The sequence below is a fragment of the Enhydra lutris genome, unplaced genomic scaffold (genome assembly GCF_002288905.1).
Source record: "Enhydra lutris kenyoni isolate GAN:26980312 unplaced genomic scaffold, ASM228890v2 scaffoldscaffold8, whole genome shotgun sequence".
Lineage (NCBI taxonomy): Eukaryota > Metazoa > Chordata > Mammalia > Carnivora > Mustelidae > Enhydra > Enhydra lutris.
Genome location: NW_019154092.1, coordinates 19,143,841 through 19,158,246, shown reverse-complemented (window position 1 = coordinate 19,158,246; position 14,406 = coordinate 19,143,841). Strand labels below are relative to the sequence as shown.

At 42.1% G+C, this 14,406-nt stretch overlaps 1 protein-coding gene across 1 annotated transcript in view; it reads right to left on the bottom strand.

The window, feature by feature from the left end:
* LOC111142476 (laminin subunit alpha 3) overlaps nt 1-14,406 on the bottom strand; it is a 271,036-nt gene that overhangs the window by 136,613 nt on the left and 120,017 nt on the right. The window contains exons 13-18 of the mRNA XM_022495666.1: nt 11,598-11,735; nt 9,436-9,482; nt 8,380-8,479; nt 7,406-7,458; nt 7,069-7,174; nt 6,257-6,356 (exon numbers count right to left, since the gene is read on the bottom strand). Coding sequence (XP_022351374.1) covers nt 6,257-6,356; nt 7,069-7,174; nt 7,406-7,458; nt 8,380-8,479; nt 9,436-9,482; nt 11,598-11,735 — 544 coding nt within the window. The remainder of the gene's footprint in view (nt 1-6,256; nt 6,357-7,068; nt 7,175-7,405; nt 7,459-8,379; nt 8,480-9,435; nt 9,483-11,597; nt 11,736-14,406) is intronic.

Here is a 14,406-nt window from a genome sequence, read left to right as displayed (position 1 = left end):
ATTTATTAAAATATCAATTTAATGTTTAAAATATATTAAATAATATTTTTACAAGTCTACACGTTAGATACATTTATATACTTAATATATAAGCATTATTTATATTATATACAAATATTTAATATATTTTAAATATTATATTATATATTTGTATATAATATAAATAATACTTAATATATTAAATATATATAAATGTATCTAATGTGTAGACTTGTAAAAATATATTTATATATAAATATATGTATAATATATTTATATATTTATATATTAAATATATATATTAAACTATATATATACAGTTTAATTATTATGATGACTTTTTTATGCCTTGAATTTTCTTAAACCATAGGTCTATATATGGATTCTTTTCAAGAGTCCAATAATGGCAATCCCAGAGAATGATCAGAAACACTACACTGTTTATGTGACATTTGACAATCAAATAATTTGAAGTTCTTCAAAATGACATATTTTGACAATCCAGTAACAAACTAACAGCAGTTAGTGGATTTAAAGCCATAAAAATCATTTAGTCAAAGGAAATAAAAGGTCATGGCCCTACATTACAAGCAGAATTACAAATGCTTACAATTTCTCTGGAAGTGATATTCAAAGGTCCTTAAAAATGTTCTTACCCATTGACCCAGTAATTCTACTTCCAGGAATGTATTCTAAAGAACAATTTTATATATAGTGTCAAAAAATTAACATAAAAGAACATTTATAATAATGAAAGCTTAGAAACAATGTAAATGTACAATTATGAAATAATTTAAAAATTATGAAATACTATGTAACCATTAATATTTCTGAAGACTAATGATAATGGAAAATATCTGCAATATCATGTGAAGTGAAGAAATGGATACAAATTTTATGAAGCAAATATACTAATTTGTATTCATAGAAAAAGCCTAGAAAAAAATATACAAAAAAATATTAAAAGGAGTTATTTCTGGGTGGTGGAATAGGTAGGTCTTTTTTTCCTTTTATATTTAGGTACTTACTAAAACTTTACAACGAACATATATTTATTACCACAAAAATTATTTGGAAAACAAAGTGAAAGTGAATGCCTTCTAAACTTGTAAGAAAAATGAACAATGTTCAGATAATATAAAAAACAAATATTTGGCAGGAATTTAGTACAAAAAGACAAAAGCTTTACCAACCCGGAGAAAAGCCAGTATGGCATCTTCGATGCTCGTTTGCTATCCTTATAACCTAGTTACAACTTACCACTAAATCAAAGGACATGTCCTAAATTTCATATGTACATATTGGCTGTAATGTAAAAAAATCAGTATTTCTGCCTCGGGGTGGGTAATTTAATTCTTACTCGGTTGCATTATTTTTACCTGAAAAATAGCCAATTGCCTACATTGGTGGAAGGAAACTTAACTGGTTAAGTGGGGGAAAGCTCACTTTATCAACAGGGAGGTAGAAAAAAGATAAAACATGGGTGGAACATGTTTCTGAACCTATTTACAAAATTCCTCTGGTCCATCATGTGCCTCGTTAGTCTGCAGGGAAACATACCCACAGATGTGTCCTCCTCCTTCACAGACCCTTTATTATGCGACCCAGCAGTGACTGCCATTTAGAAATGACTGAAGAAAGCTCAGCTGGATTGCTTTGACTTTTAGAATTCAAATGCTGAAAACATCAAGGGAAAGGAGAGAAATGCTGTACTAACAAAATACAGAAAATTTACTTTAACTATTTCTTCATTATTTCTTCATTATTCTATTGATAATACATATTTCTTCATTATTTCTTCATTATTCTATTGATAATGCAGAAGTAGTGAAGATACTTGCAATTTAGAAGTTGCATTTCACAGTTTCCAGTGTATGATTAAATGCCAGAATATTAAAAATTAGTTTTTTCTTTCAAGAGAAAATTATCAGGGTTTCAAAAAAAATCTATATTGATCTAGCAGACATATTCAGGACATTCTAGCCTAAAACAGCAGAATACACATTCTTTTCAAGTGCACATAGAACAGTCCCCAGAACAGATCACATATCAGGCCACAACACAAGCCTCAACAAATTCAAAAAGATCAAAGTCATACCATGCACCTTTTCTGACCACAGCACTATGAAACTAGAGAGCAACCACAAGAAAAAATCTGGAAAGAACACAAATACATGGAGGTTAAATAACATGCTATTAAACAGTGAATGGGTCACTTAAGAAATCAAAGAAGAAATAAAATATTATATGGAGACAAAAGAAAATAAAAACACAAAGTTCCAAAATCTTTGGGATCCAGCAAAAGCTGTTCTAGGAAGAAAGCTTACAGCAACACAGGCCTACCTCAAGAGGCAAGAAAAATCTCCAATAAACAACCTAATGTTACACCTAAAGAAGCTAGAAAAAGGAGAACAAACAAAACCCAAACCCAACAAAAGGAAGGAAATACTGAAGATCAGAACAGAAATAAATGAAATAGGAACAAAAATACCAATAGGACAGAACAACGAAACCAGGAGCTGGTTCTTTGAAAAGAGCAATGAAACTGATCAACCTTAAACAGAATCACTGGAGAGAGAGACAGAGTCAAATAAACAAAATCAGAAATCAAAGAGGAGAAAAAAGAGGAGAAAAACAACCAACACCACTGAAATATAAAGGATTATATGAGAATATTGTGAAAAATCATATGCCAAAAAATTGGACAACCTAGAAGAAATGGATACATTCCTAGAAACATATAACCTCTTAAAACAGAATCAGGAAGAAATAGAAAATTTGAACAGACTGATTACCAGCAATGAAATTGAATCAGTAATCAAAGTAAACTCCCAACAAAGAAAAGTCCAGGACCAGAGAATTCACAGATGAAGTCTACCAAACATTTAAAGAAGAGTTAATACCTATTCTCAAACCATTCCAAAAAATGAAAGAGGAAGGAAAGCTTTCAAATTCATTCTATGAATTCAGCATTACCCTGATACGAAAACCAGGTAAAGAAACTAGACACACACACACACAGATATTACCATAAGCCAAGATCTCTGATGAACATTGATGCAAAAATCCTCAATAAAATATTAGCAAACAGAATCCGACAATACATTAAAACAGCCATTCAGCACAATCAAGTGGGATTTATTCCTGGGATGCGAAGGTGGTTCAATATTTGCAAATCAATCAATGTGATAAATCACATCAATAACAGAAAGGATAAAAACCATATCATCATTTCAACAGATGCAGAAAAAACATCTGACAAAGTAGGACATTCACTCATGACAAAAAATTTTAACAGAGCAGGTTTACAGGGAACATACCTCAACATAATAAAGGTCTCATATGAAAAACCCAAAGCAAACATCATACTCAATGAGAAAAACACTTTCTCCCTAAGCTCAGGAAAAAGACAAGGATGTCCACTCTTACTAGTTTTATTCAACATAGCACTGGAAGTCCTAGCTACAGCAATCAGACAACAAAATGGACTAAAAGGCATCCATATTTGTAAGGAAGAGGTAAAAACTTTCACTATTTGCAGATGACATGGTACTATACATAGAAACCCCAAAAAACTTCACCCAAAACTACTAGAACTAATAAATGAATTTGGTAAAGTTGCATTGCATTTCTATAGACTAATAATGAAGTAGCAGAAACAGAAATTAAAACAGTCCCATATGTAATTACACCAAAAATAATAAAGTATGTAGGAATAACCTTAACCAAAGAGATAAAGACCTGTACTCTGAAAACTAGAAAACACTGATGAAAGAAACTGAAGAGGACACAGAGAAATGGAAGACATTCCATGCCCATCAATTGAAAAAACAAATACTATTAAAATGTCCGTATTACCCAAAGCAACCTACACATTTAAGGCAATCCCTATCAAAATACCAACAGTATTTTTCACAAAACAAAAACAAATAATCCTAAAATGTGTATGGAACCACAAAAGACCCCAAATTGCCAAAGCAATCTTAAAAAAGAACAAAACTGGAGGTATCATGATCCGAGATTTCAACATACACTACAAAGCTGCAGTCATCAAAAACACTGGTACTGGCACAAAAACAGATACATAGATCAACAGAACATAATAGAGAGCCCAGAAATAAACCCACAATTATGTGGTCAATTAGTCTTCAACAAAGGAGGCAAGAATACGCAATGGGGAAAAATTCTCTAACAAACGGTGTTGGGGAAACAGGACACCTACATGCAAAAGAATGAAACTGGACCACTTTCTTACACCATATACAAAAATAAACTCAAAATGGATTAAGGGCCTAAATGTGAGACCTGAAACCATCAAAATCCTTGAAGAGGGCACAGGCAGTAATTTCTCTGACATTGGCCATAGCAATTTGTCTAGACATGTCTCCTGAAGCAAGGGAAACAAAAGCCAAAATAAACTACTGGGACTACATCAAAATAAAACGCTTCTGCAAGGCAGAGGAAGCAATTAACGAAACTAAAATTCAACCTGTGGAATGGGAGAAGCTATTGGAAAATGATGTATCTTATCAACGGCTAGCATCCAAAATTTATAAATAACTTATACAACTCCACACCAAAAAAACACATAATACAATTTACAAATAGGAAGAAGAGATGAACAGATATTCCTCCAAAGAAGACCTGCAGACAGCCAACAGAACATGAAAAGACGCTCAACATCACTCATCACTAGGAAAATGCAAATCAAAACCACAACGAGAAGCACACCTGTTAGAATGGCTAAAATCAGCAACATAAGAAGCAACAGGTGTTGGCCAGGATGTGGAGAAAAAGGAACTGTCTGGTACTGTTGGTGGGAAAACTGGAGCTGCCACTATGGAAAATAGTATGGAGGTTCCTTGAAAAATTCAAAATAGAATTACCATATAAGCCAGTAATTCCACTTCTGGCTATTTATCCCCAAAATAGGAAAATATTAACCTGAAAAGACACATGCACCCCCAAGTTTATAGCAGCATTACTTACAATAGACAAGTGATGGAAGCAGCCCAAGTGCCCATCGATAGATGAACAGATAAAAATGTGGTATGTGTATATGTATATGGTCAATAATATTCAGCCATTAAAAAAAAGAATGAAATCTTGCCATTTCCTACAACGTGGATAGATCTGGAGGATAAGATACAACACTAAGTGAAATAAGTCAGAAAAAGATAAATACTTTATGATTTTATATATATGTGGAATTTAAAAAACAAACCCAATAAACAAAGGAAAAAGAGACAAACTAAAAAACAAACAAACAAAAAACCCCCCAAACAACAGACTCTTTTTTTTTTTTTTTTTAAAGATTTTATTTATTTGACAGAGAGAAATCACAAGTAGGCAGAGAGGCAGGCAGAGAGAGGAGGAAGCAGGCTTCCCGCTGAGTAGAGAGCCCGATGCGGGGCTCGATCCCAGGACCCTGAGATCATGACCTGAGCTGAAGGCAGAGGCTTTAACCCACTGAGCCACCCAGGCGCCCCCAAACAACAGACTCTTAACTACAGAGAAGAAACTGGTGGTGACCAGAGGGGAGATGAGTGGGGGATGGGTAAAACAGGTGAAAGAGATGAAGAGTGAACTTATCATGACGAGCAGAGTAATGTATAAGATTGTTTAATCACTGTATTTTACATCTGAAACTCATGTAACATTGTATGCTAATTATACTGGAATTGAAATCTTTTTTAAAATCTAGAAATTGTTAAATATGACATGACACAGAGACAGGAAGCGGCTGTCCCTGTGACAGCTCCTCTGGGAGCTCAGCTCCACTCACTCCCCTGCTCCTACAGTTCATTTTAATTAGCTTCTGCAGGAGATGAGGGACTTCATCTGGCTTCTAGAGCTTTCTTTGCCTTCCCTCCCACCGCACCCAGTGTAACGCATGCAGCCCCTCCATGCCTTCAGTCACAGGTCCCAAGGGAGAAGCTGAACCTGAAACAACTGGGCCCGGGAGCCTACCCATTTGCCAGGCCCCTCCCAGCTGTGACTTTCACACAGAGGTTTGGCCACGGGAGCCGCCTCAAGCGTCCAGCTCTAGTCCTGTCCACCAGGCTTTTCGTACCTGTGGGAACTTTCCAGGGAGGCATATGTCTTTAGGGCAACTTTACCTCCTGCTTTAACTGGGCCCACTGACCAGTGTCCAGATCTCCCAGGACAGTACATCTTCCTTTGCCCTCTTGTCTCCTCACCAGAACCGTCGGCACAGCCAGGACTCTGCGAGTTTTCTAGCACAGCAGTATGGGAAGGGCCCGCCCTGGAGACTCACCGCTGGCATGCCGTCCCCACGACATGCTCTCGACAACGGCATCCTCCCGAGGGCCCGCTGCACAGGGGGCTGATGGCTCCACCAACATCACACTGACACCCTGAAGGTCAGAGAACAGCAGTGACCCATCAAAGCATCTCCATGTAGAAATGGAGAAGCAGAAACCAGTAAGGACGGGGCTGCTTCTTACTCCTGCCACATCTCATAGCCTGTGGATGTTAGAAATACATAGTGACCTCCCGGAGCGACATGGGAGGTGCCCCACAAGGCCCACATGTGAGTTGGAGGTGCTCTTGGAGGTCAGCCCCAACACTGCTGTCCAGCACAAGGGGTCAGGAGCCCAGGAGCAAACCACGATTTAGCAGGTAGGGCTCTCGTAACCAACATTTTCTACCGAGAGTCTGTGGGGAGGAGGCAACAGCAGCCTTGTGGGGCCACACGCCTGCAGGTGTATATAACACAGCGTTAGCTCTAAGATCTGGTGTGAGCTGATCTGATAATACAAAATACATCTTCCAAATGACTGTCTTGACGTTATTTACGAAATTAACAGATGCCTCCCCCTCCATCCCAATGATGTTTTCTCTAATTAAACCAACAATGTGCTGGGAGAAGAGAAATAGAGGCAGCCCCAACTACAGTTTATTATTCATCTCAACTGAGTATTTGGCCAAACTCCCTGGAACAGAATTTTTTAGTCCCATCCCATCAGAAAGACTGCCATGAAGACAAGGGAACTCAGAAGAGAGGTTCTCCTGCCGGTCTTTGCCCATCAACACTGACCTTCCTCAGGACCCACTGGAACTATTTACCTTGACACCCAAAGTAATTGCTCTTTTCCAAAGCAAAATACCCATCTTCACACGTGTCACAGGAATCGCCACTGACGTGGGACTTGCAGTGACAGTCACCATCTCGCTGCAAAATAAGCCGGATGACAAAGTTTGGTAAGATTGCACAATTTGCTAGTCTTCAAGATTTAAAACTGACTCGCTGTATTATAACATGAAGCAGTTAGTGAGGGTCTGAAAATGTCCAGGGAAGTTAGCATGCCCCTTACAATCACAGAGGCACTAAACCCCTCCCACAGACACCCCAATATCCTCTGCTCCAACATCGCACTGGTTTAGAGACAATGGGCCATGTTACCTGTCCACACTCTCCGATTCCGCTCACTGTTCCCGCCACGTGGCACTGGCATTCTGTGAAGAGAAAAGAGCATCCTTGGACCAAGGCTGCTGGAAATGTGACACAGCAGCCATGCAGCATGTGTGGTCCCTGTCAGGCAAACCTCACCAGAATTCCGGTTTGCTCCACTGAAGCCTAAAATGGGACAGCTTTCTGGGGTCAGCGGAACCACCAGATCAACAGCACCCACGTATAAGGAGTAATGGCTACTTTATGACCACTCTAAGACAAAGGTTACAACAGCATGGGATTTTTAAATGATTCTAATGTCAAGGTCATTACTGATATGCTTACATGAAAACATACTCGAGGGGCACCTGGGACACTCAGTCGGTTAATCGTCAGCTTTCGGCTCAGGTCATGATCCTGGGGTCCTGGGATCAAGCCCCACATCGAGCCCCACGTCAGGCTCCCTGCTCAGTTGGGAGTCCGGTTCTACTTCTCCCTCTGCCCCTCCCCTCTGCTCGTGCGCTCGCACTCTCTCTCTCAAATAAATAAAATCTTAAAAAAGAAAAGAAAAGAAAGAAAGAAAGGAAAGAAAGACATTCTACTTAAGGACATATCTACTCCACTTAGCTACCTTTAGCTTGGTGATTTGAAGTTTCTGTCCTGGCTTCAATCTAAGCATAAAATGAAAATAAAACCAAACCCGAAAGGGCGGTATAAAAAAGAAGGCAGTATAAACCACTTATCAAGTAGCTGCCTTTGCAAACACCAAAATACATATGGAAACGGGATATAAATCCCTTGCTGAGATTTTCAAAACGACAGAAGTTCTGCCAAAAGCAGGGGAAAAAAACATCAAAACATTTACACAAAATTTCAGACAAATTGAACTTATTAAATAAATAGCTCTTCCATGGGTTTAGTCACTGAAGTAGGGAAAATTAAGAGGAATTTGCAATATCATAAATTATTATGTGTAAAAATTTCACCTGAACATCCATTGGGGTTTTCTTTGGCCAGATTCCAATATAATGGTTTGCAGATGCTACAAGAAGGACTTTCCACATGAGCCTTGCATTGGCAATATCCCTTTGAAAGAAAAGCAAACTAACACTTGACATCTCAAAATTAAGACATGTTTTCAAACATATGTTCTGAACAAAGCTTGTCACCGAATTATATTTTGGATAAGTATTTAAGTGTAACCAGAGGGGAAAAAGGTACTGTGTTGATTTCAACAGACAACTCGAGGCTTTTGTTTTATTCTTCACTTATTTTTTTCTACACATAATCCTATTTGTGGTTAAAACAAAATGGGACATTTTCATTTTTCATTTCTGATGTTTCAGAAACAGAAACATTTAAAAATCACTTTTATTGTTAACACTGTCTTATCTGTTGATTCTGGGACAGCACGAACTACTCCTTTAAATGGAAAAGTATCTGAATATTTAACATGTTGAGGATCAGTAGACAAGGATGTTTATCTGAAAGTACTTTTGTAGGATGCAAGGGTCACTGTCTCATTGTTAGGCGGCAGAACCTCTCTTCCTCTGTCCCTTGAATGCCTGGAGGTCCACCACCTCCAGGCTTGGAAGCTAAGAAGACAGATCATTTCTAAAGCACTTAGAAACCTCATCAGAATACCATGGTATTCACAATATCACATACGCACTTTGAACAAGAACAATGACCTCTTTCACAATTTGGCTTTGGGTCTTATTTGAATTTACTTTTAATTTTGGGATGCTCCCCTGTGCGTTAGTCTCTAATACGTATCCAAATATATCAGTTAGAATTGTATCCCTGGGGCACCTGGGTGGCTCAGTGGGTTAAGTCTCTGCCTTTGGCTCAGGTCATGGTCTCAGAGTCCTGGGATCAAGGTCCACATCAGGCTCTCTGCTCAGCGGAGAGACTGCTTCACCCTCTCTCTCTCTGCCTGCCTCTCTGCCTACCCGTGATCTCTCTCTCTCTTTGTCAAATTTTTAAAAAATTTTAAATTAAAAAAAAAAAAAGAATTGTATCCTTTATAATCCTCTACTTACCAAATTGGAGTCCAGGGTACCGGCTGGGTCACAGCGACCTGTGAAGTCTGCACATGATTTAGAAATATTTTAAATGCCTGCTGTTTTTATGTCTGTCTCTTGGTTTGCTTTGATGTTTCACATTTTAAAAAGTTTTATTTGTTTTCAAAAACAATGCACCTACATTTGTATTTCTTGATAGATGAGTGGCAAGGATTTTGCGTGTAATTCAGAAAAAAGGCACACCCTGAATAACCCTTAGGGTCTTTAATCCCCAAATCACCCCCTTTGGCCACTTCACTCCATCCCCTGCCTACTATTACGAAGTTCATTTCAGACTGACGATGAAGGAGATGGGGGAAAGGACACTCCAGAATTTTGAACGTCTTTAGGACTGTCCAGAAGAGGGCGATATTATACCAAGAAACTTTTTAATCGTCCAGTGAATAGAAGCTACAGGATTTGGTAAGCACAATTTTTTTAGTCAACCAAGACTTAATTCCTTAATTATCACAATCCTCTTGTTCCCCACCTGTACTAAAATTATTTCTACAATGAATTAGTTTGTTCTCCTGCCTTAGTCAATATGGTATTACAAGCCCAAGAGAATCTCTCTTCAATACAGTGGGATCCTGCAATGTCTCAGCATTCCCATTCTAACAGCAGTATGATGGTTAGAAAGGAAGAGGGTTTGGGTAAGCCTGCCCGAGGCTGGTTTTTCCAATAATTTAAATAACCTCATAATAGGATCTTGTTTTCTTGTAAGTTATTGTGTAGACATTTTGCCTTTGTCGCCTCTGTTTTCAGCTTGTCCCTTGATGATTGCACTTGTCTCTCCTTCTCTGTTTGGATGTTCCCTCACATTCTTTCTTCTGCAAGAATGAACACATCCTTCCGCCTCTTTACTGTTTTTCAACCTGGCCATGCCCGGCCTCTGGCTCCTGCCCAGGTTGACCACTGTGGCCATCTGGCCTCTGGAGGAATTATGGTGGCTGTCCCAGCCCTCTGTCCAGAAGCCACCATGCTTCCTTCCTCTCCTGACCTCCTGGAGGTGAGCGGACACACCTGGGACAGCCCTGCACCCTGGGGACCTTTGAGCCTTCTCGAAAGCCAACAGCCCCTCTGAACACTGGCTACAATTTCTACCAGCAAGAAAACCCGGTGTCTTGAGGATTCTGGTGAGTCGGATTCTGGGCAATCAGGTAGGCGCTGTGGCCCTGTCTTCAGACAGCTGGGAATGCAGAGCACAGAGCGCTCCCGAGAGCAGGAAGGAGTCAGAGAAAATCAAAACCTCCAAGCGGAAAGTCCACTGCAGCCTTCCTCAATACCTCTTCTCAACAGGGAAAGGGGCTGCTAGAGCCGCTGCCGGAGACTCTTGCCACTGGAGGCTACAAGCCCCCAGGAGCGTGGGGAGATGCGACCGATGGGCAGCTTATTCCTGGGCCCCCTGTCACAGAGCATGGCAGAGTCTCAGAGTCTCCCACCATCGGGGGCGGGGGGAGATGAGGGGATAAGTAGTGAGGATGGTCCAAGACAGTGACAGTGTTTCTCCCAGATTGACTCTAGGTCATCCCCCTCCCCTGGCACCTGTGCTGTGGGAGAACAATGCCCCCAGGAGGCCAAGGGCAGCGAGGAGAAAGGGGCAGAAACACAGCATAGGTCCCGCTCTGCCCGCTAGCAAGGAGACCTGCTCGAATCACCCCTCAGGGGATTACAGAATAGTCAGCATCCGTGCTGTGAGCCTGGAACCAGAGAGAAGCCAGGATGCCTTGGGAAGAAGGAAGGGGTCAAGGAACACTTGGTGTAGCTCAAAGGGGTCCCCTTGACCACACTGTTATACATAGGAATTGACATGCAAATCATGAAATATAAATATATAACAGACTTAATAATTTAAAATTTTAAAATTATTTAAATAATTTAAAATAATTATTTATTTAATATATTTAATTTAAATAATTTAAAATATTTTTTTAAGAATGAATCATTTCTGATTTCCTTTGAGGATGCGTTGTTTGATACGTGCATTTGCAGTGGACTTGAACTGGGGAGGAACCAGGCCAATGAGGGTCAAGTGTGTCCAGGCAACGAGTGGTGGGTCATCTGGGCTTGTCTGGGAGTCTGGCTGGCTGCACACATTTCAGAGAGGGGCCCGCCCTCTGGCATTCTGACGTCTTCCCTACCTTGGCAGTGAGGGAAATCATAGGCTCCTGAGAGACACCTGTCACATCGCTGTCCTGTAACCCCCAGAAGGCATTCACACTGTCCCGTCACCGGGTTGCAGGGCGTCTGGTAGGAGCCAAGGGCCGAACACTGGCAGGCTGGAGAAAAAGACATCAGTCAGACCCAGCGCAGCAGGGTGTGGGGCCTGGATAGAGCCCAGGGGTGGGTCAGGGAGACCCAAATGCAAATTCCCGCTATGTGGGGGTGGAGGTAATTAGGAAAAACACACATTCGCTGACCTCGGAGAGCTCAAAATCCAGGAATGGGGCCAGGGAGCTACTGACACAGTACAAAGCACCTCCCCCACCCTCACACCCACCACTGCCAAGAAACGGTAAGAGAAATAAAGACACGTGGCCCAGTGCTACTCAGCCTGCTCTTGGCAGACAGCAGGCCAAGGACTCCGATCTCCTACTGCCTTCTGGCTCAGCGTTCTTCCATGGCCCCTCGTTCCCCCTGGGCCTGTCTGCAGAGGTCATGGCCCTACCAAGGGGCACATTACTGAGGAAACGTTCTTGGGCTCTGGGAGGGTTAATTTTTATAATGCCAACACGGCTACACTATGAAGCTCAGATGTTTGGCCAGCAGCCATCTAGGTATTGCTGGGAAGGCTGGTTTTTTTAAAGATGTAATTAATATTTCAATCAGTTGACCTTGAGTAGAGCTGGTCACCTTCCACAGTGAGGGGAAGACCTCATCCAATCAGTTGAAAGCCTTAAGAGAAAGACAGAGGGTCCCGAGGAAGAAGGAACCCTGCCCATGGGATCTGAGGCGCCACAACAATTCTTCCCTGGGTCTCCAGCCCACCAGCCTACCCTGCGGATTTTAGACTCGCCAGCCCCCACAATCATGCAAGCCAATTCCTTAAAATAAATCTCTCTCCATATATACACACACACCTACATCCTACTGGCTCTGTTTCTCTGGAGAGCCCTGATTAACATAAGCTCTTTCTGCTATTTCTTTTTTTTTTTTTTTAATATTTTATTTATTTATTCGACACAGAGAGAGATCACAAGTAGGCAGAGAGGCAGGCAGAGAGAGAGAGAGAGAGGAGGGGAAGCAGGCTTCCTACTGAGCAGAGAGCCTGATGCGGGGCTCGATCCCAGGACCCTGGGATCATGACCTGAGCTGAAGGCAGAGGCTTAACCCACTGAGCCACCCAGGCGCCCCTCTTTCTGCTATTTCTGTCTTAAAGGATAGCAAATGCAAAAAAAAAAAAACCACTGGCAGGCAGCTAGGGCCGCCCGGCGGAGGCAGTTCCAACCAGCGTAATGTGGGGGACATGGCCCCTGACTCCTCGGGGCACAGAGGTTGTCCAGGGAGCCTCAGGAAACAGTTACCCTCCAGAGATGAAAACAAAGACCCAGCCTTAAAGGCACGTACGTTGTTTTAAAGCACGAACTACTCCATCTGGCATCACACGTCTCACTCCAAGCCAACCAGCACTGACAGCTGCCAGATTCCAAACCCAAACCTCAACATAGGCAACCCCTCCTCCCTCCTGGAAATACTGTAATGTCCTGCAAACACTTTCATGCTACTCTTCGTGTTGGTCCCAGTCCTTTGAAGTTTCTGGAGTATTTTTACCTCCCGTCTCCTCCTCGTTTCAGCTTTAACACAGACATTTTTATAAACTCCAAAGAGCATAAACACTAAGGACAGAAGAGCTCCAAAGGGACAAAGAGTGTGTCTGTTGTACTCCCCCGTGTCTTCCAGCATCACAGACAGCCCCACTCCCAGTATACACCGAATAGACACTTGCTCACTGAAAGAATGAGGGGTGACTAGAATCTTCCTTCCGCCCACCCTGTGCAGGTTCTTGGCATGCACTCCCTCACGGAGCCCTGCAGCACTGCCAAGAGACGGGTATTGTATGAGTAACGCCGTCCTCTTCTCCAACAGTTAGTAAGCCCATCGGGTGAGGTGAGGCCCTACCGACACCATGCAAGTCACAAGGTAAATGTTACTCCTTATTGCTTCCAGGACGCTGATTCTGCCCATGACTTTGGAGCTTTGCCTTCTGTTGGAAAAGCAGGCTGGCACCTTCTCCAGCCAGAGCCACAAAGCCAACAGTCGATAAAGCGGCACTTGCCTGCCCCCCCACCTCTCAGGTTAACCTGGCCTAGAGCAGACTCAATCTACAGAAGATCCTCGGGGTTCTTCCAACCAACCCCCTCGATGTTCTCCTAGACAAAAACTGAACTCAAAGTGAAGGGCCAGTTCAAGACCCATTTGCACCGAACATCTCTCAGACTTCCCCCTATGCCCAGCCCTAGGGTTTTGTCTCCCCTCTTGGAAAAGCAGGGTGGGGGTCTCCCAGGACGGTCCAGAGCCAGAAACCTTCCCTGAAGCGCCATCGTCATTAGCGGGGGCCATTTGACCTCTTCTCTTGGCCATTTTGTCTGATTCATGGGACTGTGCTGACAGGTGGAAGGAGGTTAATCTTGCTCTGGTGACCTTTTTCTGGTTTTGTAAGGAAAGACCTGTCACCACAACCCAAGAACTATAGCAAACTCCAACAGGGACAGTTCCTGGCCCCGGGTCAGGTGAGTGTCGTTGAGGCTAGGGAACAGCTGTACTTGGCCCCCCTTCGGTTCCTATTCATGGGAGAACCACTTGTCTCCACAGCCCACTCCCTCCTAGCCGCTGTTCTTAGGACTGACCAGGTGCTGCACCAGGGAAGGAGGGGAGAAGGAGGAGGAGAAACATGAAGGAGAGGAAAGCAGGAATGAGGAATGGAGGGGAGAGGAAAAGTGGGGGTGGGGT